We start from the raw sequence: 26,438 nt of genomic DNA, 5'->3' as shown, positions 1-26,438 counted from the left end.
CCGAAAAGTCTAGAGGGGACCGCTGGGTGTTCTGGCTGGGCCACTTCCAGAGGGTCGGGAAAGACTGATGCTCGCCTGGGAGCCCAGGCACGGGAGGGAGGAAGGGGGAACTCCTGGCTGCCCCCCATATGCAGAGCGTGACCCCGCGTGTGGACCATGGACTTCCTTTGTTGTTGTTGTTAATCAATTTATTACCTGTGCTTCACCCACAGGCCCCAGGTTGCAACAGTTTAAAATGCAGAATTTCAAAGAGTATAAACCAATGAGAGTCCCAGGAATAGGGCAGTTCTCACAGTACGCCAAGGCCAGAGTCAAAGGGAAGGTTTGGAGGAGTCCTCCTCTCAGGCGGGCAGAACAAGCTCGAGGCAAGCGGGGATTTCTCTTCTGCCACCAGCAGCAGAAGAGGCATCGCTCTTGGCCCAGAATTCACCAGGATGAGGCGGCTTTCCTTGTCAGAGGCTCAGAGAAAAAGGCTGGTCCAGAATGCCACCTGCTCCAGTGGCAGGGGCATCGCTAGGGGGGTGGAGCTCAGGGGCCTCAGCCACCCCTCCTTTCCCCCCTCCCATTAAAAACAGGCTCCTATATTTGTGCCTTGCCGCTCACCACCCTGAATTTCACCTGCCTTTCTTTGCCTGAATTGTGGGTTTATCTAATGGAGGGGCAATTTCTTTGGTAGCGGGAGGCTTGCTTTTAAAGCGCTTTGTTTCAGGGTTTTAGCATTCACTTCCTTGGTTGTTGTTTGTTGCCAGGCAACGTGGGGGCCGCCATTTTGCCGAGGTCACGTGTTCCGGGGCCATTTTGATTGCACCACGTGGCTGGTTGTTGTTCAGTAAATTAACCATATAATTGCTGGTGATCATTTGTTTGGCCTTTGGTTGTTTTATTTCTTGGTTACATTTAAAAATAATAGTAATAATAGTAATTAAAATAAAAATAAAAAACAAACAGGTGAATTTAAAGTGCTTTGGTGGAGGTTTTACAAATTTTATTTAATTTGGGGATGGGCTCACTGATAAGGACCGTGCTTTGGTTCTGTGACTGTTCCCCTGATAGTGCTCTTGCAGCACATTGAAGCAGCATTTGGCTAATTCTAAGCTGCAAATTAATTTAGGATCGGTTTATTTTTACATTAGGTAGCATTTCATCCTCTGGGGTGGATAAAGCTAATTAAGGGTTGCAATTTAATCGAGGGTTGCTGGACAATTTGAAGCTGTTTTTTATTTAATTAAGAGTTTGTATATATTCAAATTTGGTGTTCTGCTATGCCTTTTACTAGGGGCTCTATTGTGTTACTGAGTTATTGCTTTCATGAGTGACTGATTGCACAGGTATTATTTGCAAAGGCGGCAGCAAAGCAGCTCAACTGCAGGCTGGGTGCCACAACCCAGAAGGCCCTGCCCCATGCACCCATCAGCTGTACGTCTCATACAAAGTATTTGCTTTCATGGGTGAAGAGTGGGTGGGCAGATTCATGTGGGAAGATACTTTTTCCAGATATCATGGCCTCCAACTTTTTAGGGCAGAGATGGGGAACTTGTAACTCTCAAGATGTCGAGAGAGGACTGCAATGCCCATCATCTCTGATCATTGGCCATGATTGTTGGGGTTTATGGGAGCTGGAGTCCAACAGCATTTGGGAGTAGTCCACTGATTTCCAATTCATAGTTTAAAGCACTTTTAATTATGCTACATAGAAAAAACAGACCAGAAGCCAATAAAGATGATACAACTTAAGAGTCCCATACTCTTGTGAAAACTTGAACTGCAGCAGAGTAACTGGGGCTCTTTTTTATAAAATTTACACAGGATACACAGGAACAGTTTCTGAACTCACAGACCTTTTTTGTATACTGGAAACATAACTGGAAATTCCTATTTGACATTTTTATTTCCAGTTGCATATTGCCTATATAGCTTCTTTTTCCTATAACAATATGCTAACAGTATTTGAGTTGATTGTGTAATATTTTCATTCTTATAAACATTATAATTTTAAAAAGAAAATCTGAAAAAAAATCACAAATAAAAACTTTATAAAAAAGGAAAGCATTGCATTTAAAGTGACCAATAAGTTCTCTCTGTGGTGTTGGATCAGTGATGGTCCATTCTCACATGCAATCCACCCTTCTTGAAGTCATCAAATAATGAACATGCATGAATGAAGCCCATTGAAAGAATCCTTATGGGAATGCTTTTATTAGGTATTTTAGTCCAGGCTTTGGGAACCTGTAGCTATCCAGATGTTGTTGGACTCACATCAGATGCAGCCAGAAATGAATTGCATCCCATGTGTTTAAAACATAAGCATAAAATAAAATACATTATAATAGCAACACATGCAGTTTATAAAAAATGCACAAAGCTCTCCCTGGCAACAACCCAAATCATGCCCAATGGCATCCTTCCAATTACAGTACTAAGAGGTTGCCTTAGCAATCTTGTCAATTGAAAATAAAGTAGCAAAGGGGATTGATTTTGATGATGTAATTTCAAAATCTGCAGAGTTGAAAGTTAGGAAAAAAGTTTAAACAACTTATGCTCACAATATCTATCAACCAATGTAAATCAACCAATGTAAATAAACCACAATATAACACTTTTAACTGTAAGTATCTTATTTTTCCTCCTTTTATGGGGATGCGGGGGGGGGGGGGTGTGGCAAAATATTTTTTGCACCCGGGTACCAGTTTACCTTGCTACGTCCCTGGGCTGACGGAAGTCCAGAACAGACGGAGGCCACCAAGTTACGGGGAGGCTGAAGTAAAATGGCGTAAAAGAACCGGAAGTTTACGCCCGAGTGTTCCTCTGAGCTTCACGCGGCGCTGCGGGGGGGCGGAAGCGGCTCGAGCGGCGGCGGCGACCGTGGGAGCGTGTCGAAGGCGAAGATGAAGCAGTCCAAGGCAGCCAAGCGGTGAGGAACGCGGCCCGCGCTATGCCCTCTCTCCCCGCCGCCCCGCGGCTCCCATGGCCCCCCTCACCTCGGGTGCTGGGAGCGAATGTTTAGAGGAGTCCTGGGCGCCCGCCATCGCGGTCCCTTCTGATCCCCTCCTGCTCCGGCGTTTGCCTGCCGACCCTCCAGACCCCGCCTGCTATACTTCTGCGCACGTGTGGCTTCTGAAACCGAGAGGTGCCGGGGCTCAAGTCACGCCCTTCACCTTGCATTTTCAGAGTTGCCCTCTTTATAACAACTCCTCACGTCTTGTGGCCGGCGCTGAAAAACATGCCCTTTCCTAACTTGGCACTATAGGCATAATTCGCGGCCCCAGTCCCCTGCAGAGCCGGTGTCATAGAATGGTAGAGTTGGAAGGCCAACCCCCTGTAATGCAGGATTCCTGCTGGCGCTGGCACTGGCACTGACCCATTGCACCACAGAGGGTCCATTATGGGAGCAGTCGTGTATCTGTGCAGTAGTTTGTCACCAAGGTTCTCATAGAAGCCAGATTGGGCTCCAAGATTGACTATTAGAAAAAGAATACATACATTCTCAAAAGAACACCTCCTATAGCGTCTCCATGGTTAGCTTGCTCCTTATCAACGAAACATAATATTGGTGTTGGTAGTTGTAACTGCTGTAGCATTTAAGAACATGTGACGAGCCTCCAGATCAGGCCAGTGGGCCACCTAAGTCCTGCATCCTGTTCTGGCAGTGGCTAGCCAGGTACTTATGGGAAGCCCACAAGCAGGCCTTGGGGGGAGGGTAACCCATTACACAAGCTTCACAGCTTCTCATTCTGTGTGGCGGGGGATTTAAATTGTGGAATTGTGGTACAGCAAGCCCGCAGCTTATGAGGGGTTACATTCCTGGGGGTTGTGCCTAAAGCTAAAATCGCGTATAATCATAAACCCATTGGGTTCAGTGGCAGGTGGGATTGCCAACATCATTTCCCCTGGATCCCCACCACTTTTTATTTTTTAGAAATCTTTTTGACGTGTGTAAAGCCGAATGTGCAGAAGTTAAATATGCATAAGTTGAGGACTTAGGTAACTGTACTTCATTTCTGCCTTTGTTTTGATTTTTCTGATTTCTATAAATTACCTAAATATAGTTAAATGAAGGAATTTGCCATACTTTCTCAGGTTAGTATGTAGTTTAGAAGGCTTTTGTCACTTTAAGCTAGAGAAAGTAAAATGCTAATGCTACACATTAATCTGAGTATGTATGGCAGATATATTGCAAGTGGTTTGACTTGCTATTTTTTAAATAACAAAACTGTAAGAAGTTATTTTGTTATGTGATGTGACAGAGCTTTAAGTTCAAGGGGTACCAGACTTGATACACTAGGGAAGATTTATGCACTTCTGTATCCTTTCACTCTTGGCAAATATTTTTCAAACATTTATTTATTTCATTTATCAGATTTATATACCGCCCTTCATCATAAGATCTCAGGGCAGTTCAGAGAATAAAATAAAGAATAAAAGCAAGTAACTAAGTAAAACAAAACAGCAAAACAATACCACCCCCCTTCCCACAGATATCTGCAGGACCTGCCTGCACCTGCAGATGAGCTACAATGGTGAATGAATCTTTCCTAATATACCAAGCCCGGTACCCCTTAAATTTAATATTTGTTACATCGCACAACTAAATAACTTAATAAAGTTTTGTTATAAAAATAATTTTGAGACAAACCACTTGCAATATTTTTGGAAAGACAGTATAATTGTTTCTTCTCTCAAATGCATACCTGAAATTGATTTCTGGCAATAAATGTAATCATACAAGAATCAGAGCTGTCTCCTGTTTGTTTTTCTCCACCTACATAGTGATTATCTCCTAGCAGTCTGTGATTTTTGCATTATATTTTCCTTTAATTGGAAAACTGCTGCTGAAATTATCTTGTAAGATTGAAAGGCAAGGTAGAAACATCTAAGCAAAAGTAGGAAAAACTGCAGGCTATTGCTCGTGAAGTGCCATGTGTTTATTTTTCCAGAAGTCCATGGCCCATTGGCTCAGGAAGCAGACATATGTGCAGAGACTTCTCCGTCTGTGTACTTGCAGCAAATGAAACATATTGTACTAATTCTTCAAAAGTAATGATATGCACAATCTGCTTGTTTGTTTGCATGGATATTATTGGTTTGTTTTACCTGTAGTTTATGCTTTATAGGACAGTACTAAATGGGATCTGATGACCAACTTTATCTCTTTAATAGCAAAGCATGTGAGAAAGATGCTGCCACTGTATCAAAGGAAGATTATGTTGTGGGTCAAGTGGCCAACAGTCTGTTTCAAAATAAACCCACCGCACGTGGCACAGGTTCCCTGGTCCAGCTCTTCAGTGCTCCTGAGGCTGAAATACAGCCAGTGTATGTTGCTGTGCCAATAGTAAGCACATATCTTTTCCTTTGCAATTCTCAAAATGTGAGTCAGTTCCCAGTACTGAAGTATGCCAGCATTTGGAATGCTTGACATCCCTTAAATAAGACTGCAAACTATAGATGTTAACTGTTAACAATTCCATATTTCAACTCCTTAACCAGGCTGTAACACTATTGTTTGCATTCATGTTACAGACACTGAAGATGAAAGATCATTTTGTTAACATAAGGATGGTCATAGCACCCTTATTTTTCACATTATGTTCTTGTTTAAAAGCGTTGATGCATCCTTTTTGGTGTTGCGGGCGGAGGAACAAGCAGCTGATATATTTTTTAAAAATATTCTCATAAACAGCAGCTGTGCCATCATGATAAGTCTTGGGTACCATAAAATATTTTATTGATTGTTCCTTCGTTGAAAGCTTGTGAAACTTAAAGGTGCTCTTAAAATATATTTGTCAGCTATCATTGGTAATGCTTCATCTTTTTGCTGACAGAGAAGAATCAACAGAGTGCTTTGCCACCAACAAGTATTATAGACAGAGCCTCTTAAGTTACCGTACATTGGGCTTCTGAAAGCAGAATTTTATCCAGATGTTCATCCATCTCTCTTTCTCTCTCTCTCTCATTAGAGATGAAAATCCCCCACCCACCCAATACAGTCTTGTTGGTTGTGTGATAAAAACAACATAGACTTTTCTTTTAAAAATAAATGTGTTTTTCAGTTTTGGTAGAGGCCTGATTAATACTTCACCAGTGTTGCATGAGAACTGTTTTCACTAAGGCTGGTCCAATGCTGCACAGTTCATGTTTGTCAATAGAAACTGCATTATAAACCCAACTCACCTGCTTCTTGCGGGGCTTCTGTAGTATGGGACTAGCCCATGTAGTATCGACTGATTATACAGATGCAACTTATGAAATGACCTGTGTGTGAAATTAAAAAAACCTTAAAAAGAGAGTCAGTAAGCCCTTTAAACCTTATTCAGTTTAATTCTAATCACCAGTACCTTTTTAAAATTGCTGTTTAAAAATACCTTTCAACATAACAAAACAAGGTATTATGCTTGAATTCCTAAAGCAATTATCTCCCATTCTAAAATTGCAAACTATTACAAAAACCATCTCAAAAGTGTGAGATCCTCAAGATTATTTTCTACAGTGGTACCTTGGTACTCAAACGGCTTGGCTCCCGAACAAATCGGCTCCCGAACCCCACAAACCTGGAAGTGAGTGTTCCGGTTTGCGAATGTTTTTTGGAAGCCAAACATCCGTCGCAGCTTCCGATTTAGTGCAGGAAGCTCCTGCAGCCAATCTGAAGCCGCGCCTTGGTTTTTGAACAGTTTCGGGAGTTGAGCAGACTCCCGGAACAGATTAAGTTCAAGAACCAATGTACCACTGTATCTTAAATTGCATGTGAGAAGTTGCTTAAGGTATTTTTTCACATAAAAATTACATGAATAAAGGAGTGGGGCGGGGGCATCATAAAACTGAAGTTGTCCCCAAAGTACATATTTTCTTATTTCTGGCCGGTGACCTTGTATTTCCCCAACCCCTTATATGACCACGTTCTAACTAATTCTTTAAAATCGCTTTTCTAAAAGGAATATAATAAACGGAAGCTTACGGAAGAAGAAACTGCCACAGAAGTTCAGGGTTCATCTAGTAAAGGAGAGCCTTTGCAAAAAAAGCTGAAAGCTAAAAAGAAGGATCTCTCACTTGCAGAGGAAAGAGTAGCAAGCAGGTAAGTGAAACATTTTAAAACTGATTAAGTTCAGAATAATCTATTAAAGGCAACCACCTCTCCTCACTCCCCCATGGTCTAACTTGAAGACTATTAGTAAGTCTTACCAAATTCAATAACTTACTCCCAGGTAGGTAGGGTTAGGATTACAATCTAAACTGTTTGTTTTAGTTTGCAGCACTTAATATAAACCAAATTTTATCATACTTTTCATTTCTTTTGGTTGGTTATCTTCTCTGGGTCCTAGGAATGAGACAGAATTTAGAAATACAGAGCGAATTAAGGCACATAATGAATTTTGGAGTTTTTCGTTGAGCAGTGTACATTTTGTAGAATGGCACTGTTGTAGAAGTAAAGGTACTCTGTCTTAGATTAAAACAATTTCAAGGCCAGCAATGATCAATAGAACAAAACTATGCAGGTTCCTTCAGAATTAAACCCAACTGAGTTCAGTTGGGCTTATTCTCAGGTAAATATGCACAGAATTGCAGCATAAGCATGTGAAATATGCACTGGCTCTTAGAATATAAATTGTATGCATATCTATTCAGAAGCAAGTCCCATTTAGTCCCATTCAGTTCAGTGTGATTTACTCCCTTATAAGTGTGTAAGAATGTAGCTTTCATTTATTTCACGCTCAGCCCTACTAAGGTTTGTTGACCACTTGTTGCTTGAGTGACAGTAATTGCATGTTTTGCATATACTTGTTGTCAGCCTCTCTAGCAATGTTGTCCGTTCCCCCCACCCCACCCGCCGCTTCCCCAGACAGTGGTTAAGTAGAGTTAAAATACAGATTTTTCCCTGACTATTAAAAAAAAACACCTGCTAACAAAATTGTTGTACTTTTTCATGGTTTATCAAGGGAATGTACTTTGGATGAAGCAGATGAAGAGGAGCAGAAAAAAGAAATACAAATTAAACAAAAACTGAAAAATAGACGTTCTAAATTGGTTTCCCAAAAGCTTTCAGATGAAGATGCTGGACTAAAACAAAAGAAAACACAAGTTAACCTGGCTGAGGAAATGCTAAAGAATAAAAGAACTATTTTTGTGGGCAATTTACCTGTTGATTGTAAGGCACAGGTAAGTTTGTAATATGTGGGCAGAGGAGTTGTGGTCCCCAGTATAGCAAGTGTTCAGAGTTTGTTGTCACATATGATATCCCCAATGTCCCCATTTTTTATCCTTATAGAATTTTTAGCACCATATATTTTTCTCTGCTTCTTTGACCTAATTGAAGATTATATAATTCAGTTACAGATAAACCAGATTTCCCAGTTCTGTGTTTTCTACCCCCCCCCCCTTTTTTAAAAGAAGGTGTACTTCTTGTTCTTAATACCATGAACCAGATAAAAGTTGTGTATGGATGAAATATTTGCTGCTTATTATTTTTGCTCACATTTGCTCTGACAAATTACACCATATGCTTGTTTCAATTTAGATGCTGAAGACGTTTTTCAAAGAATATGGGCAAATTGAATCAGTTCGTTTCCGCTCTTTGGTATGTTTTCTTTGGTTGTTGATTTTTATAATATTAGCTGTATGTATCTTCATGGGGAGAGAGTCTCTGGGCTAGAGCAAAATTGTCCTGGCTCCTTCCACTTTTACCCATGAGCTATTGCTACTTTGTTCTCATACAGCTTCTGTAGCAAACGGGTTCATTTTGTGGCTGGCAATTTGTCACAGTAACAAAGATGCTGGTTTTTCCTTGTTAACTACCTACTGCTTGTTCCAGTATTAAAGGGCCACAACAGGCAGCTGTGGTGGTGCTGCCATTTGGAACTGGAAGAAGTAAAGCTGGAGAAGCAAAGGAGGTGAGGGGGAATATGACAGGATAGGAGCAGAAAAGCATCTCACCCAGTGTAAACCAATTTTGGCTTGGCATACATCCTCCCAAGTTCTCTACCTACACTCTTCCAAATGGTGCTGGGCTTTGTAGCTAGCAGGAAGTGCATCAACATGACCTCAGAAACCCAATGTCCTTCCTCCAGCAAGAGATTAAGGAAGGATCTAGTGTGGTGTTGAGTTCATAAAATGTGATATGATAACGGAACAACACCTACCAACTAATGCACTACTTTTTTTTCTTCCCTTTTCAGATTCCAGCTGAGGCTACTGTATCCAAAAAAATGGCAGCCATAAAGTAAGTTATATATATATTTTTTTATAAAATGTGTTTAATTTTTAGGAAGGGGAAACTGTACACATTTTCTTTTTTTTTTCTTTTTAGCAGTTAAATTTTGTTAATCGTTATTTTCAAAATAAATACATTCAGTAAGTTTGCTAAAGATCAGGGGTTCTTTCTACTTTTCTGAAACAAAATGGGAACTGAAGTTATTCTGCCATTCATTGTGTTGGTTGGTATAAATGGTAGAGCAGTGAGTAGTACTTTGTGCCATAGGTGTGGCATAATAAAGCCACACCCAACTTCCTACCTGGAAAAGGTAGAAACTATTTTCTGCCTAATTCCTTACTCTTTCTGATTGATTTCAACACCCATTGTGCCAAACTAGTGCAATTTTTAGCCAAATGAAGACTCCTTAAGATGCTTCCCAACAGGGCAGGAAGGGGCCCTGTCTCTCTCATTCCAGCAAAATTGTCTTAACATTTTTGTACTGATGAAGAAATATCAAGAGAGACTGATCCTGTGTATTCCAGATCAAGAACGTATACAACTAGACAGTTCCTTTAAAAGTTTGCTAAGTGCCATTGAATTCAGCAGAATTTGTGTCTTAGCAAACACGTTGAGGATTGTTCTTGGTATGAGCTTTCGTGTGCATGCACACTTCAGATATGCATACGAAAACTCATACCAAGAACAAACTCAGTTGGTCTCAAAGGTGCTACTGGAAAGAATTTCCTATTTTGTTTCGACTGTGGCAGACCAACACGGCTACCCACCTGTAACGTTGAGGATTGTGCAATATGTTGTAAAGCAGGGGTAGAGAACCTTTGGCTCTCCAAATGTTGTTGGACTCAAATTCAAAGGAGGATGGGAGTTGTAGTTCAACAACTGGAGGGCCACAGTTTCCCCACCCCTGTTCTAAAGCCATCTATCCATTCAGCTTTCAAATGTACATATGTAATTTGTAATTAAATGTATAGTAAACTTCATTTTTTTTCCCTTCAGGCGAATGGTGCATCCTAATATGAAGTACATTAATGCTTATGTCGTTTTCAAGGAGGAATGTTCAGCCAATAACGCCTTAAAATGGTATTTTTAAAAAGGAATACTTGATGCTGGATTTTATAAAGTATTACGACATGCATTTAATTAAATAAATCTTAACAAAAGACATATCCTAAATTGTAAATACCTTTTCTGAAATAACACACTGTGCAAACTAGGAAGGTAGCTGACTGGGTTTTTTCTGATTATTTTTTCCTGTTATCGCTTTAATAGTAATGGAACAGAATTTACCAGTGGATTCCACATAAGAGTTGACCTTGCTTCAAAATCTGCATGTGTAAGTAATTCAGTTGCTGTAGGAAGAAACTCCCCCCCACCAGCTGCTTCCTTAGACTGTTGATTCAATTGTTCTTGTTCACTTGTTTTACAGCACGATAACAAAAGATCTATTTTTGTGGGAAATCTCCCTTATGGTAAGTGTTAGGTGAAATTTTACACTCTTTTCAAATCTGTGTAGAATTCTCTTGCAGAAAAATGACAGTTTCAGAGATCCCTTATGAAATACCCTGTTTCTCCTAAAATAAGACATAGCCATAAAATAAGCCATAGCAGGATTTCTATGCATTTGCGAAATATAAGCCGTTCCCCAAAAATAAGCCATACCCCGAAAATAAGCCATAGTGACGTGGTACCTCTCATTAAAACAGCCTGGAGAGGCGTGGCTATGCAGCGTGCCGATGCGACAGGGTTAAAATAAGACATCCCCTGAAAATAAGCCATACTGTGTTTTGTTGAGCGAAAAAAAATATAAGACGGTGTCTTATTTTAGGAGAAACACGGTATGTTCTTTTTGCAGCTTTTGCTGACTATAAAAGATTTACACTTCATCTGGAAAGCTCTTAATGTAAATGTACAGTGGTACCCCGCAAGACGAATGCCTCGCACAACGAAAAACTCGCAAAACGAAAGGGTTTTGCGAGTTTTTAGTTGACTCGCGAGACGAATTCGTCTATGGCTGTTTTTCGCAAGACGAATTCGTCTGGCGAGGTACCACTGTGAGCCGCCGGAGCCGCGTTTTAAGGCTGCAGCGAGCGCTGCAGCTTTAAAACGCGGCATCGCGCCATAGCTAAAAAGGCTTACCTTTTGGCTCCGGTGTGGGGGGGGTGTTTTCCGCGTCGCGTCCGCCATTTTGGATCGACTCAGACATGCGCAGTCGATCCCAAATGGCGGGCGCGATGCGGAAAACACCCCCACACACAACGGAGCCAAAAGGTAAGCCCTCCCGACCGGCACGGCGCCGCGTTTTAAGGCTCCAGCGAGCGCTGCAGCTTTAAAACGTGGCGTCGCGCCGCAGCTAAAAAGGCTTACCTTTTGGCTCCGGTGTGGGGGGGTGTTTTCTGCATCGCGCCCGCCATTTTGGATCGACTCAGACATGCGCAGTCGATCCAAAATGGCGGGCGCGACGCGGAAAACACCCCCCCCCCCACAACGGAGCCAAAAGGTAAGCCCTCCCGACCGGCACGGCGCCACGTTTTAAGGCTCCAGCGAGCGCTGCAGCTTTAAAACGCGGCGTCGCGCCGCAGCTAAAAAGGCTTACCTTTTGGCTCCGGTGGTGGGGGGGTGTTTTCTGCATCGCGCCCGCCATTTTGGATCGACTCAGACATGCGCAGTCGATCCAAAATGGCGGGCGCGACGCGGAAAACACCCCCACACACAACGGAGCCAAAAGGTAAGCCCTCCCGACCGGCACGGCGCCGCATTTTAAGGCTCCAGCGAGCGCTGCAGCTTTAAAACGCGGCGTCGCGCCGCAGCTAAAAAGGCTTACCTTTTGGCTCCGGTGTGGGGGGGTGTTTTCCGCGTCGCGCCCGCCATTTTGGATCGACTGCGCATGTCTGAGTCGATCCAAAATGGCGGACGCGACGCAGAAAACACCCCCACCACCACCGGAGCCAAAAGGTAAGCCTTTTTAGCTGCGGCGCGACGCCGCATTTTAAAGCTGCAGCGCTCGCCGGAGCCTTAAAACGCGGCGCCGTGCCGGTCGGGAGGGGCGCGGCTTACCTTTTGGCTCCGGTGGGGGGGTGTTTTCCGCGTCGCGTCCGCCATTTTGGATCGACTGCGCATGTCTGAGTCGATCCAAAATGGCGGACACGACTCGGAACCCCCCCCCCCACCGGAGCCAAAAGGTAAGCCTTTTTAGCTACGGCGCATTTTAAAGCTGCAGCGGGCGAACAGTTCGCTCGCTGCAGCCTTAAAATGCGGCGCCGCGCAGCTCCGGTGCCGGCCGGCGCCCCTTCCGACCGGCGCTCCCTGATTTTTTTCCCATAGGAACGCATTAATTAAATTTTAATGCGTTCCTATGGGAAACGGTGCCTCGCAAGACGAAATTTCCGCAAGACGAAAAGTCTTGCGGAACGAATTAATTTCGTCTTGCGAGGTACCACTGTATACTCATTTTTAAAAGCTGCTTTCAGATATATCAATAATAATTTGTTTTGCCACAAACAGTAAGATGATGCTCATGATGTATTGTTACAGCTTAACAGAAATATATATACTGCTGGTAGTAAAAAGTCCTACATTAAATCTGAAATGAAAATATTTTGAATTTTTGCCACATACCTAAAACTATTATGTTTTAACATCAGCATACTTTTTTAAAAACCATTTGCTTGCAGAAATTGATGATGATACAGTAAGAGACCATTTCTCTGAATGTGGAAATGTAATCAGTGTACGAATTGTGAGAGATCGGAGCACAGGCATTGGCAAAGGTTTTGGTTACGTTTTGTTTGAGGTATGTCAATATCTGTGATGACAGAAACTTAACATTGTATTAATACTTAACACTTACTGTGATTGAAGGGTAGCTATGCTCAGCTGTTAGCAACATTGTAACATTAAAAATGTAATGGCAGTTACAATGATGCACCTTCTAAAAAGTTGATAGAAATTGCTGCCAACTCCACTGAGGGTGACATCATAGCTAGACACCTCTACAACTGAATGGTGCAGCGTTGGGGAGCTAAGTTCTGGACTGCATCTGTGACAACTGACTGCGCTGACTGGAGATTTTGAGAGTTGGAGTCCAAAGCCCCACAGGTTCCCAATCCCTGGCATAGGGAAGGCACCAGTTAACATGCAGTAACTTCTGCAGAATTGAAAACACGGTTCAAAGCAAGCAATCTCACACAACATGATTCCTGAGTTTTGCAGAGTATCATCTCTTCACTCTGAAATATCTATAACTGTGAATTTGTAGCCAAGCAAATATAATTGTTCTCGTAAGAACTAAAAGCTCAGTCCTCATCATGTCTTATTCAGAAGCAAGTCGTACTGAATTCAGTGGTCTTAATTTCAAGTAAGTGGGGTTAAGATTGCAGACTGAGACAACACTGTTCAAATCCTGCTGCTAGCAGATGGTGTCTTTGCTCTATCTCACTTCTAACACCTTCACAGTCAGTATTTTTCAACACACTCCAAAGCTGATGTGCCGGGCCATCTATATTTAATTTTTCAGTGAAATGTTCACGGGGGGGGGGGGGGGATTAAAAGAAGAAAGTTGAAGTAGGAAACCTTGTTTGCAGCACAGACTTGCTCACAGTTGATGTGTTTGTAAGCGGGAAAATTTGCATCCATTTCATGCTCCAAATAATAGTTTAATATGAAAGAAGAAAATTGTAGGCAGTTGGATAGCTTTCCAGTGGCTATGTTGCTTTTATTTACTGTGCATTTGGGGTAGACCTGTATTTGCCTAGTTTTAAAGTGGATGTGCTGGCATGATTTTTTTTTAAAAAAACCACCCCCCTTTTAATTTAGCTGCTTTAAATACTTTTGATTTATTGTTTATTGATTATGTTGTAAAGTGGTTTTTTATTTTTGTGAATTTTTCTGAAAGGAAAATAAATATTAGTTACCAAGATGTAAGATGAATGCCCAATTTTAGATGTTGCCCTTTATTTTCCTTAAAGACTACAGATTCTGTACACCTTGCACTGAAGCTAAACAACTCTGAACTGAAAGGAAGAAAGCTACGAGTGCAACACTGTGTTCAAAAAGAAAAAGCTCCACAGAAGAGTTTAGTCAAGAATGTAAAGAGCCCTGTTGGACTGAAGTATTCAAAGTCTTCTTCACTGAAAAATACAAAAGGATTATCGAGTAACTCTTTTGCTGGTGAAAAAGCAACTCCAATGACAAAGAGCAAAAAAGCCAAGTCAAAACACATAATGAAGAAAAAACCGAGAAAATCCATTTGAAATAGTTACACTGCAAGTTTTGAATTGTATTTTTAAATAAAATTTATTTCATAGTCTTTTGAGAGTTCTGCATATTCTGTCTTCAGAGTTTGAGTTTAGAAATTAAGCTGGATTAATTCATAATATTAACAACAGAAGTCACACTAAGAAAGTTCAACACATAACAATTCTACTAGCCCATCTCTACTCATTATGTAGTGATTTGGGGTCTAAAGGGGAAAGAAACAATCTACTCCAGTAAAGTTTACTTAAAGAAGATTTGCTAACCACAAGCATTTGATCATTTACAAACCTGTTTTTACTAGTGATTGTCCTTTCTACTGTTACATTATGTCTGTTTCCAAACCAAACCTTCAGCAGTATACTGTTGCACGCCACCCCAATCTCCAAGCAGCGTAAGATTTCAGGGGTTCCAGGTGCTTACCTAAGGTTTGTGTTTCCATTGGAATGAGTTACAGTGGAGACTAAGGTGTATTCATGATATATGGTCTGTTTACACATATATACCATGAGCCTACAATGGAGGGGTTCACAGCATTAACACCCCAAGAGAGTCTTGCTTCTCCCATAGCTGCAGCCTTGGATTCCAGCAGTGTTCTGTGTCTGGCTTCCCAGCCTGTTGCTTCCAGCTTCTAGCTCAAGGCAATCCGCTGCCCTCAATGCCTTTTTGGGTTGCCTTTGGCAACGTTTGATGCCCCCCCCCCCGGGAGATGACTCACCTATTTGTCCTCTGGTGCTGAGCCACTTCTTTTGTTAGCTTTTGTTCAGTCGTTCAGTCCGACTCTTCATGACCCCATGGACCAGAGCACGCCAGGCATGCCTATCCTTCACTGCCTCTCGCAGTTTGGCCAAGCTCATGTTAGTAGCTTCGAGAACACTGTCCAACCATCTCATCCTCTGTCGTCCCCTTCTCCTTGTGCCCTCCATCTTTCCCAACATCAGGGTCTTTTCTAGGGAGTCTTCTCTTCTCATGAGGTGGCCAAAGTACTGGAGCCTCAACTTCAGGATCTGTCCTTCTAGTGAGCACTCAGGGCTGATTTCTTTGAGAATGGATAGGTTTGATCTTCTTGCAGTCCATGGGACTCTCGAGAGTCTTCTCCAGCACCATAATTCAAAAGCATCAATTCTTCGGCGATCAGCCTTCTTTATGGTCCAGCTCTCACTTCTGTACATTACTGGGAAAACCATAGCTTTAACTATACGGACCTTTGTTGGCAAGGTGATGTCTTTGCTTTTTAAGATGCTGTTACCTTAAAGACTCATATTTAGAGGGCCATTATCACACCAGGCAGCTAGCCTGGCTATTCCAGGAATTTGAATCCTTCCTTAGATTTTAACCCTTGCTGGATAAGGGCCTCTGCATATAGTCTACTTCCACCCCCAAAACTCATAACAATACTTTTAAGTTGAAAATCTCCACATTATCAAATTGTATCTCAATGTCTATTCAAATTTAAATGTTCCTGCTTCTGGAGATTAAAAAAAAAAGATTTCCTGTATTTGAACCAATTAATGAAAATACTTTTAAAGAGAATGCATATTACTTCATTCCTGTATTTCAAACTTGCAACTGTTCCTGTTGTATTGTTATCTTTGCAGCAGGTATCCCAAAAAGGTCCATGTAGCATCCAGTCAGGAGAAATTTGGTCATGCTAGCCATGGATTTTTGTGGGTTGTGTAACAGAACAGACTTCTTTAATAGACTTGGTTTATGAACCCAAACTGACTCCCAGGTTGCCACCAGAGCTGGCTGAGACATGTAAACAATTTATTTGTGATTTTGGTCAGTTCATTGACAGGTTATAGGGAAAATGAGTGTGGATTAACAAAATTTAAGAGGCATTTGTCTAATGTAAGTAAACTTTGATTAGGCCATCTGTTTCTTTGAAGACGACCTGCTTGACTTCTAATGTAGTACAGGAAACTACAGTATTGGGGAATTCTCTACCAACCATCAAACATATTACCGGTACATGGAAAATGCAACAGTGCTGATCCCACAAGATCTGCTAGTACTGTATCCTAGCAGTTTTATGGCTGCAACGTAAGAGCCTCTGCGGCGGATAAATGCAGCGAGCCCGCGGCACCCTTACGCAGAGGTTAGCCTGGGACACGCTTAGAGTAAACGGACTCCCGGGGACACTAAAACAGACGTGACTCCGTCCGCATAGTTTAAGGGGGCGGGGGAGGAGGAAGAGTCGCGCGCGAACCCACAACGCATGCGCCGCGCTCCCGCGGAGAGCGATGCGCGCGTGCGCAGTGCCGCTAGGAAACGGCTCGATTTCCTGCCCATGCGCTCGGCTCGCGGTCGCTGGCTGATGACGCGCTCCGCCTGCCGAAGCGAGCGTGAGTATGTGAGCTAGAGGAGCCGCGGTGGGCGGGGTCTTCCTCTTCTGCTCGCTCCAAGGTGCCTGTGAAGTACGAGGCGGGCTCGGCAGGCAGGATGATGGGGGGAAAGAGCAGCGCCATCGCCGCGGGCCTCTGCGGGGCTCTCTTCATCGGCTACTGCATCTACTTCGACCGCAAGAGGAGGAGCGACCCCAACTTCAAGAACCGGCTGCGGGAACGTGAGTCGCTCTCTCGGCCGCCCTCCTCCTCGTGCAGCCGCCGGGCTTCCCCACCCCGCTGGATCGCCCCTCTGACCTGCCGCCCTCCCCGCCCCCCGCTCGATTGGCGGCCGGGCCTGTGAGGGTGGCCCTCCGGGGAAGCCCCGCTGCCTGCTCGCCCGCTTCCGAGGCTGCGATTCCTTCCGCGGCGCGATGGAGGAAGGTCCTTGCTCGCCATTAGCGGGTGCGGGGATTTTGCGGTGGCCCCGAGGACAAAGCAAAACCAGGCCTCCCAACTAGGCATGCCTCTGTAGTGGCCTGCGGCGTGGGCGACCTTATTCCACTTGCTCCCTTGCATCGCCAGGCTCGCCTTCATTTCAAAGGTCACAAGCTGCATGTGTTTGGATGAGGATCGCTTCACGCACTGTTATGACCCACCTAGTGTGTGTTTTTTTGCTGGATGCACGCAGAAACCTAATGTGTGTGTGCAGCAAACACATGCTCCCTGCTGCATGAATCCTACTGGAGTTTGGGATGGGCTGTAGCATTCTGCGGTGGATATGCATGGTGATGTATATCATGTTTCCTGCCACGTGTTTTGAGAAGGGTCCCTGGGAGTACAGAAGCTTGTTGCATTTTTGATACTTCGTTTTGCACAGGTTTCCAAAAACTGAAAGTATCTTAATCAAGCTGTTGAGATTTTGTCCCCATGTTCATCCCTCCCATGCTGTGATTGGGTTTGTCACCTTCCAAGCGTTGCAAGGTGAACATATGCAGCCTTTTTTGATCATGTAAACTTCCCATGTGATTTAGAATCCTAGAGAGTTCGAAGTCCCTTAGTACACAAGTACCCCCTGAAAGGTGATGAAGCCTCCAACGAGCCCCGATGGAGGAAGTGGACTCACAAGGGGTGGGGGAAAGAATTTTGTAAAGTTAACATGACTTCTTGGGTACTTACTAAAGGTAAAGGGACCCCTGATCATTAGGTCCAGTTGTGTCCGACTCTGGGGTCGCGGCACTCATCTTGCAATATTGGCTGAGGGAGCCGGCGTACAGCTTCCAAGTCATGTGGCCAGCATGACTAAGCCGCTTCTGGCGAAACCAGAGCAGCGCACGGAAACGCCGTTTACCTTCCTGCTGGAGCGGTACCTATTTATCTACTTGCACTTTGACGTGCTTTCAAACTGCTAGATGGGCAGGAGCTGGGACCAAGCAGCGGGAGCTCGCCCCATCACGGGGATTCGAACCACTGACCTTCTGATCAGCAAGCCCTAGACTCTATGGTTTAACCCACAGCGCCACCCGCATCTGTTATGCATTCTCAAACCCTCCTGGTACTGTTGCTATTATAACTTCCAGGATAAGGATGGATGCAAGAGAAAAATGTAGAGTTATCCAAAATGCAGAATGTTCTCTCATACTTCTGCATTATTTCACCTCTTCAATAAAAAAATCATATTCTTCAATGTGATCGTTCTTAAAACACACGCTCACAGAAACTGTTTTAAGTGCCAAATTGTAATGCATGCTCTCAGAATTGAGCTGGTAGCTTTTCTGTGTGTGCTGAATTTTTTCCAGGGATTTATACAGACATTGTAAATATTTTGTGCTTTGTCTTCATTTCTTGAGAACATTGTCTTCCAGTACGATTTGCAGTAGAGCATGATAATACAATAGGAAGCAGTTAACTTGTCTCTGGGTGATGAGGCAGTCAAGTGATGTTGGGACATGTGATATGTTAACTGTTTCTCTGTAGCTCTCCAGTATTCCTGTCATTCTCTCGCTATTCTTATAGGGCATGTGACAAATTGAGGTGGAATAGCTCCCTCACCCCAGAAGTGTGCTTCAAGGCAACATTGTATTTAGTTATGCCACTAGGTGGTAGGGCTTCTCACAGTTATTAAAATGTTACCTCCACTCCCTGGTAGTAGTGGTCCTGCTGCAGTATAGGGCCTGCAGTGAGCTCAGGGGAAATAGTTTTATCCTAGGAAGTGTGTTTTCAGACAGTATAAGATGTAATTTTGCATAAGTTCTTTTAAATAATTGCTCTATATACAGGCCTTTGTAGATGGTTGCTTGTCCAAATATGGACCCCTAACTATATTATGTTTTATTTCTATATGATATTTCAAAATGTCCTTCCCCCCAATTCAATTTGGAGTGCAAATAGTATTGTGATTCAAAGATCAATATATCCTTTTTTCTGTAGATTACCAAAATATAGAAACTGAAAATGTGTGGTGTGTTTAATTCGTAGGACGGAAGAAGCAGAAACTCGCCAAAGAAAGAGCAGGACTTTCAAAGGTATTGATTTGAGTTCAGTTTTAGTTGTGGTACATCATACATGTTGTACAGAATTCATTTCAAATTGGATTTTGGCTTGAAATGGCGGTGGCCATTTTGCACAAAGGTTCTGTTCCTGACCCCCACACTCATCGACAAAGCACACATAAGCCTGCCCCATTCCATCCCATTTTGGGGCCACTTCCGGGTTGGCAGCAACAAGCATGTGCGTGATTGTGTGTTAATCGGACACGTAAAATGGTTGCTGTCTGAAGTAACAACTGTTTTGATCTATGTTAGTCAACTTGAATCCAGAGAATTTCCTGCACCACTCACCGAAAATGTATTTTGTGTTTTCTGGCAGTCCCCCTTGCTCCCCAAATCATAGGCAATTCAGGAGAATTGGTGACCCTCAGAAGACTGCTTTTTTGAGCGCGGGGAGTGTTGAAGGGCTGGGGACAGCACTTTCCATAGTCCCCCTTCCATGGATGTATGTCTAAATTAATTATTTCCATGGAAAGAAGTTTCACAGTGTGGCTCAGTTCTGTAGCATATGCTGATATGGAGGTGATCTCAGGAGTTCAGGCATCTTTAAACTTAAAAAAAAAAACCCTTCTAGAATGCTCTTAAGTACTGTATTTAAAAGCATATGTGAGGAACGGATTGTTGTGACTTATAAATGGCTGATTGCATAAATGGCTGATTGCATAAATGTCATTGTTACAGTTGCCTGATCTAAAAGATGCTGAAGCTGTTCAAAAGTTCTTCCTTGAAGAGATACAGCTGGGCGAGGAACTACTAGCACAAGGTTGTTGAAATTTTTACAAATGGGGAATGGGGGAGTAAAAGATACTACAGTTCAAATAATGTTAATTTTTGAAATGGGACATAATGGGGAACAATAGTTACCTGAGGGCTTCCTGGTTTGTATGCATGCAAAGTGGCTATGTGCAAGGCAGTGAGATTTGTTTATATCTCAGCTTAATAAGCCTAGATATCATCATCTGGATACAGCCATTGTTTAACAAGATAGCACATCTTAACTGTCATGTCATATAAATCTAAAACAGTGGAACCTTTACTTATGTTCACCTCCGGTTACATATCCTTCGGGATTCATATGTGGCAAACCCAGAAGTATTTTTCTGGGTTTCACCGTGCGCGCATGCACAGAAGCTGTCTACCACGTTGGCCGCATGCGCAGAAGCAGTCCCTCTGGTTGCGGAAATTTCGGGATCCAACCAGAGCTCCGGAATGGATCCTGTCTGCAACCGGAGGTACCACTGTACAGATTTAGTATCCTATCCAGACTGGGAATCACCAATGTACTGGCCAGATGTGTGGACTGCAACTCGTGTAAACCCCAGCCAGCACAGCCAGTGGTCAGGGATGGTGGGCATTGGAGTCAGTAACATCTGGAGCTACATTGCCACATTGGCTACCCCAATCCAGGCTGCCAAAGACAAAGCATATTTAAAATTGCTTTGTTAAAAGTCAGAAATTTCCTACCATGGTTACATTATCATCACAACCACCCTATCTTAAAAAGATGATATAATAAATGATAAAATCTACCTGGGAATTTTCTGGTTGTAGTGTCCATTCCAGTACTCAGTGAAATGGTGTCAAATTGGGCATTTCTGCCTTTCTCAAAGTCTCAAGTCAGTAATGTATTTCGTTATCAGTCGGCAAATGGAGGTTTACTGTCTTCCATTTACTTGAAAAAATTATTCTAGTTGTAATGAGTACCTTGACCAGAAATCCTTCTCGGTTCAGGGATACTAAGCCATCCAAACAACCCAAATATCGCCTGAAGAGTAGTTAGGAATTATTTCTATTTTATTTTCTATTTAAAAATGGCATCTGGGAATAAAGTGTTGGTAAATTGACTTAAATTCCCTTGGATATACAGTACGATTTGCTATTAACTGAAGATGAGTGACAAATGAAGCCTGAAAGTGCAAAGCTAATGATTGTCCTTTTTTCTGGTGACAAATCATAAACTGATGGTTTAATCAGTTTTGCTTTGAGATGAAAGATAAGCCCTCTTCAGCTTTTCAGAGGTTACATGGGGAACTAAAGCAAGTCAGCTCCACTCCTAACAGCCCCATCCCTGCCAGGACCTTTATGAGTTGATGCCAAAATTCTGAAGGGGTGTCTTTCTAAGTGTGTTTAGCTAGAATCCTCCTGAATCCCAGGGTCCCTATCATGGTAGGATTCTTAAGTACGTCTAGGCAAACAGACAAAGAATCCCTCTTCAGACCTTGCCATTTAATGTGAGAAGGTTCAGGGTGCAGTCGACAAGGCTATTGGAGATTGAGCTGGTGTGTTCTGCTTCTCTATACTTTATTTAGTTCATTTGTTCTAAATAGTCCAATTTCTTCCATTGATGCTTCCAAACCTACTTTGAAGGTGAAATTTATGGCGTGCAATTTAAAGCCAATTTAACATGCTTCATATTTTACAGGAGAATATGAAAAGGGTGTTGATCACTTGACGAATGCCATTGCTGTGTGTGGACAACCGCAGCAGTTACTACAAGTTCTGCAGCAGACGCTTCCGCCCCCAGTGTTCCAGATGCTTCTCACTAAACTCCCCACAATTAGCCAGGTATGAAAAGCTGGTTTTTTTGCACTCCTTTTCATACTTTGAAATAGGAGTAGTCGCAATCAGCATTATTTGCCTGCTCCTGTGCATGTTTGTTCCCGTTGATTTTGTGCTCAGGATTGCAGCTTTACAGATGGATTTTGGTGGTTTTGCTGATACTGAGACAAGTGCCTAATTCATCACATTGGTAGACTTGGCTTTAAAATCAGGGAGGTATTCTAACTGGAATTGAGCAAGTGGTGGCTCTGTTTTGTTTCATTTGGTGCATTTTCAACTCTAGTCCTCAAAGCAGCTCAGAAGATGCAGTGGGCACTTGAAACAAAACAGCTCCACTTGAGCAGGAACTAGCATCCCACAAGGCAATTGGTGTTAAACGGCTCTGGGGATCAGTCCAGTGGGAACAGAAGCAGGCACCTGGTCTTGTTTTTTTCCTGTCTCATAGCACGATTCTGACTTCTCGGGCAGCTTGTGCAAGCAGCTTTTCTGGCAATTGTGCCTACTGCCTGCTTGCTTGCTGTCCTTGAGACCAAGGACTGCTTGTCAGAACAACTGTAGCTCTCAAACCCTGTAACATTCATTCCTACTATATGCAGCTACTCAGGGTTATATCCAAAAGTGTGTTTCTGTTAACTCTTTTTATGCTTCTGTGAATGGGAGGAGGAGGCAATTTATATTGTATCCTGCCTTTCTTCCATTATGAAATCCAAGATGGCACACATGTGGTTCCCAGGCAATCTCCTATCCAGCCACTGACCAGACCCAGACCTGCTTAGCTTCAGCAAGTTAGTGGCCTCATTTTGCCTTCAGGCCACCTCCTGGGTAGCATGGAAGGGGGTTGCAGAGAGGGGGTGGGGGAATTAGTTGCCTCCTGCTTTCTATTCACAGAAGCTTTCATTGAATCAGTGAGCCTTCTGTGAGTGGAACAACACAATTTGATGCAACCCTGTTGAAGCAGATTTCCAATGTGCAAGAGCAATTATTTGCTTCCCTTTGATAAGAAGGGTTTGCTGTGTCTGAACAAACTCACATAAAACTCAGAATTAAAGGGAAAATATGATCTAGCATTTTTATATATTCCTAGCTCCTGGGATGTCCTCTGATAAAGTGTTCGGTGAAAGGCCGCTTTTGAGGATTGTCTGTAAACTTCAATTGGTTCATGATGCAGCTGTCCACCCAGCTCCCAAATCCTAAATGACTGGGGTTCAGAGCTTGCCCCTAACTTCATGTCCCATCATTCCTGACCATTTGGTATTCTGTTTGGGGCTGATGACAGTTTTAGTCCAACTTCCTGGATGCCACCATGTTTGTTACCCCTGGGTCCTGTTCTGTGGTACAGTCCTGCTTTAATTGTCAGTGCCGCCTGATACTAGTGCTGACAACGGGTGGTATAAAGGGCAGGGTGGCATTTGTGATGGATTCCTTACTATAGAACTTTCCATGTACCATTTTGACAGCCCCATCTGTTCAGGAGGTTAGTTCAAACCATATTGTTCAGGTGAGCATATCTGGAAGTATGAATTGGACAAGATAGTCCTGAAAGAGAGGAGTTCCAAAAGTGGTTGTGGCACCATGAAGAGCAGTAAAAAAACCCACATTTGCATGTGAGTTCCTTTGTTGGAAACCACTGGGTAACATTAAATGCCATGCAAGCAGGCTTCCCCTTTTCTTCCCCAGGCCCCCAACCTACTCTGGAGGGTCCCCCTACATTCTTGAGCATATTTTAGGCAGCACTCGGTTGCAGAGGACAGGAAGTGGACTCCCATAGCATGTCTGGATGTTCCTTCCACTGGCAAATGGACACCTTTGGATTTCGCCCACAGCCTGTTGCTCATCAGACATTTCGGACAGATCTAAAACTTGAGTTAAAAACATAGGGCCACGCTAAAGGGCTATTTCAATGTTTTCATTCTGGCTTAACTTAAGAGACCTAAGTAAGACTTCTTGGTATTTGTTTCATTTAGTTAATTTCAAACTAACTAAATAAAGCGGAGTAAAATATTAACAGCAGCAATATATGCAAGTTTAATTACTGGATCCCAGTAATTAAACTTGTTCGCTTGGCCAAATATTGCACAACTTCATTTTTATAAATACTGTATTTTGATTAGCAAGCTTATTGGATCCTTGCTGCACTTGCTGTTTACCTGCTGTTTTCTTACTAATGTTGATTTTCACAGAAGAGGGAGAATCTAAATTTAATTTTGCAGGTTGCGACTCATTCTGTAATTCACCCGACGAGAGTGTCTTATTACTCTAAGATGGTTCAAATGTTTTCTTTTACAGAGAATTGTAAGTGCACAGTGCTTGGCTGAAGATGATGTGGAATGAGAAATTTCAGCTGGAAAAACAAGTGTTTCCTTAGCCCAAAATATGAGCATCACTGGGGGGGGGGGGGGAGAGCAGGGTAAAGGAGTAAGCATAGAACTCATGAACTGTATACCACATTTGAACCAACCAAAGTTAATTTTAACTTTGAGTGGGTTGGTTTGGCTGGACTTTATTTATTATCTAGTGCAAAGTGTATTTTGATAAATTCATTTTATAAATACACCATGTTGAGTTATAAAAAGTGTCATTAATGTCATTTATTACCGATACAGTTGCAGCATTGTACATATAAAAGATGTATTACTACAACATGAAAAAACCCTGTGCTCATTTTTGAAAAATGCAAAGCTAAGGCATTAAAAGACTTAACCTGCCCTCCCATGTGTATGTGTGCTCATTCAAATGTCAAAGGGATAGTGAGAAATTTCAGCATGTTCTGTACAGTGCCCAGGACATTATTTTTCAGATGGCTCTTCTTAACTTTATTTTGTCTTTGGTTCTTTGGATCTAATGGACCTACAAGGCATCTTACACCAAGTAAAATAACAAAGCAAAACAATCATTTTAAAATGATTCCTAAATCATTTTAAATGCACTTTTACTGTAACCAATCTCGAAAAATATAACTAAAAAGAAAAATGTATTATGAGGGGCACAACTGAAAGGTTCATAGAATCATTTTTCTATTAACTCAGGACCTCACTACTAAATTATTATGATTATTATTATTAGCACCTCACTACTAAATATAAAGCAGTATAGAAACTAAATGAATATAATTATTCATTTAATTTCTATACCATTTACATTTTTAAGAAAAAAATCTCAAAGCTGTTTACAGCTGAAGAAATGTGAAGAAATGCAAAGTATACATAGAAACAAAGTATGCATTCAAAGCAACATACTTAACAGGAAACTAAAATATTATCTTAAAGATTTCAAAATAAAATGTTACAAAAGAGGTCAATTACAGAATGTGCATATAATACAGCATATTATATATACCTTATACAACATACCTTAAAACATTTCAAAAGAAAACATTGCTAAAGGAAGTCAAATATAAAATTTATCATACAGAAGTGTTTTACTTACAATTTTAAGTTGTTTTGAAGCCATTCCTGGTTCTTTTTAATATAGGCAGAAATGTCAGGCAGTCTGATTATTTCTTTTTAAGAGAACGGAAATGTAAGAGAAAAGATTTATGGTGGTCTTTTCCAGCTTGACTATTCTTTACAAGTAATAGGGCTTTGTATTCCAAAGCTTATAGGAAGCCATGGCTGAATTTTTTTATATTGTTTGCCAAGCACCTTGTCCAAATTTTACAGGATGGACAACTTTGCTGTATTTTTTTTTAAAGTGACAGAATTATACGCTGAACAATTTTGTTCTCTAGGAAATGTCCAGACCATGCAGTCAACAGTATGTATTTTGTTCCCTTCAGAATTCTTTATCATTGATTTGACTCAGCTGTGTCCATACATATTTCCTTTATGAAATATTTTCCTGCTTATTTAACATTACTTAACATTCGCCAGCCAGATAAAATACATATACCGGCTTGCATCCAAAGCAGCATTTGCCCAAGGGAAAATTTCCCATCCCTTCTCTCCACTGCCCCCCTCATTGCCCCTCACCCCCTGAAAAAGGACATCTCCTGAAGGTTGGGCGAGTCTCGGAAAAGGCTTGGAATGTGGTGCTGCTTGGAGGAGGAGATGGTGAATGAAAGGTAACCTTAAACTCACTGCCTGAAGGGAGGGGTGAATACAGACTGCAGTGCAGCTGATGTAAGTCAAGCTTTAACTATAATTCAGATTACTGGTTAGATGTGCTGGGTGAGGAAAGGATCGCTACTAAATCCCTTAAAGCTTTGCGGGCGTTGTAAACGCTGACCTAGTTTTGTTAAGTCGCTGTAGCTACTACAAGCAGTGGTGCACTGCTGGTACAAGAGCCAAAAAAAGGAACCGAGGTTGGGGTGCAGTGAGTCAAGGAGTGGAGACTAGTTGGAATCCTATGCTCACACTGAAGTTGTCCTCACCTCCAATGCCGGTCGAAGGCTTTCGTTGTGAAACTAATGATGCAGTTCTCCCACTGAAGTAAGTGGAGAGCTCTAGCTTGATGGTCTGACAGCTTCTTCCTGACACCTTCTGCCTCCAAGATGAACTCTATAGCTAATCATGACATGGCCCTGCAGATGTATTAATCAGGCACAGCATATATCAAGGC

At 42.4% G+C, this 26,438-nt stretch overlaps 2 protein-coding genes and 1 non-coding gene across 3 annotated transcripts; all 3 read left to right on the top strand.

Moving 5' to 3' along the window:
* The first annotated feature begins 2,833 nt into the window (after positions 1-2,833).
* On the top strand, positions 2,834-14,504 carry RBM34 (RNA binding motif protein 34). Its single transcript, XM_033144305.1, has 11 exons — positions 2,834-2,911; positions 5,158-5,329; positions 6,927-7,066; positions 7,929-8,148; positions 8,507-8,566; positions 9,165-9,208; positions 10,196-10,279; positions 10,469-10,532; positions 10,626-10,668; positions 12,871-12,989; positions 14,164-14,504. Exons 1-11 carry the CDS (start codon positions 2,886-2,888, stop codon positions 14,446-14,448), a joined length of 1,257 nt encoding a protein of 418 aa, XP_033000196.1. The 5' UTR covers positions 2,834-2,885; the 3' UTR covers positions 14,449-14,504.
* A 2,293-nt stretch (positions 14,505-16,797) lies between these two features.
* TOMM20 (translocase of outer mitochondrial membrane 20) lies at positions 16,798-24,591 on the top strand. Its single transcript, XM_033144304.1, has 5 exons — positions 16,798-17,015; positions 19,252-19,298; positions 20,004-20,085; positions 21,745-21,887; positions 24,168-24,591. The coding sequence occupies exons 1-5, from the start codon at positions 16,892-16,894 to the stop codon at positions 24,210-24,212; spliced, it is 441 nt and encodes a 146-aa protein (XP_033000195.1). The 5' UTR covers positions 16,798-16,891; the 3' UTR covers positions 24,213-24,591.
* LOC117044844 lies at positions 18,308-18,450 on the top strand. The gene has a single exon (XR_004426370.1). It is a non-coding gene; the product is annotated as a small nucleolar RNA SNORA14 (small nucleolar RNA).
* Positions 24,592-26,438: the final 1,847 nt, after the last annotated feature.

Source organism: Lacerta agilis, chromosome 3 (genome assembly GCF_009819535.1).
Source record: "Lacerta agilis isolate rLacAgi1 chromosome 3, rLacAgi1.pri, whole genome shotgun sequence".
Lineage (NCBI taxonomy): Eukaryota > Metazoa > Chordata > Lepidosauria > Squamata > Lacertidae > Lacerta > Lacerta agilis.
Note: the sequence above shows the minus strand (reverse complement) of the source record. Positions and strands in the feature narration are given on the sequence as shown.

Excerpts from the sequence above, each read along its gene's own strand:
- RBM34 (XM_033144305.1), top strand. The coding sequence starts at position 2,886 with ATGAAGCAGTCCAAGGCAGCCAAGCG. Across the intron at positions 7,067-7,928 it reads GAGGAAAGAGTAGCAAGCAG|GGAATGTACTTTGGATGAAG; the intron begins GTAAGTGAAACA and ends TGGTTTATCAAG. Across the intron at positions 10,280-10,468 it reads GCCAATAACGCCTTAAAATG|TAATGGAACAGAATTTACCA; the intron begins GTATTTTTAAAA and ends TCGCTTTAATAG.
- TOMM20 (XM_033144304.1), top strand. The coding sequence starts at position 16,892 with ATGATGGGGGGAAAGAGCAGCGCCATCGCCGCGGGCCTCTGCGGGGCT. Across the intron at positions 17,016-19,251 it reads CAAGAACCGGCTGCGGGAAC|GACGGAAGAAGCAGAAACTC; the intron begins GTGAGTCGCTCT and ends TTTAATTCGTAG. Across the intron at positions 20,086-21,744 it reads CGAGGAACTACTAGCACAAG|GAGAATATGAAAAGGGTGTT; the intron begins GTTGTTGAAATT and ends CATATTTTACAG.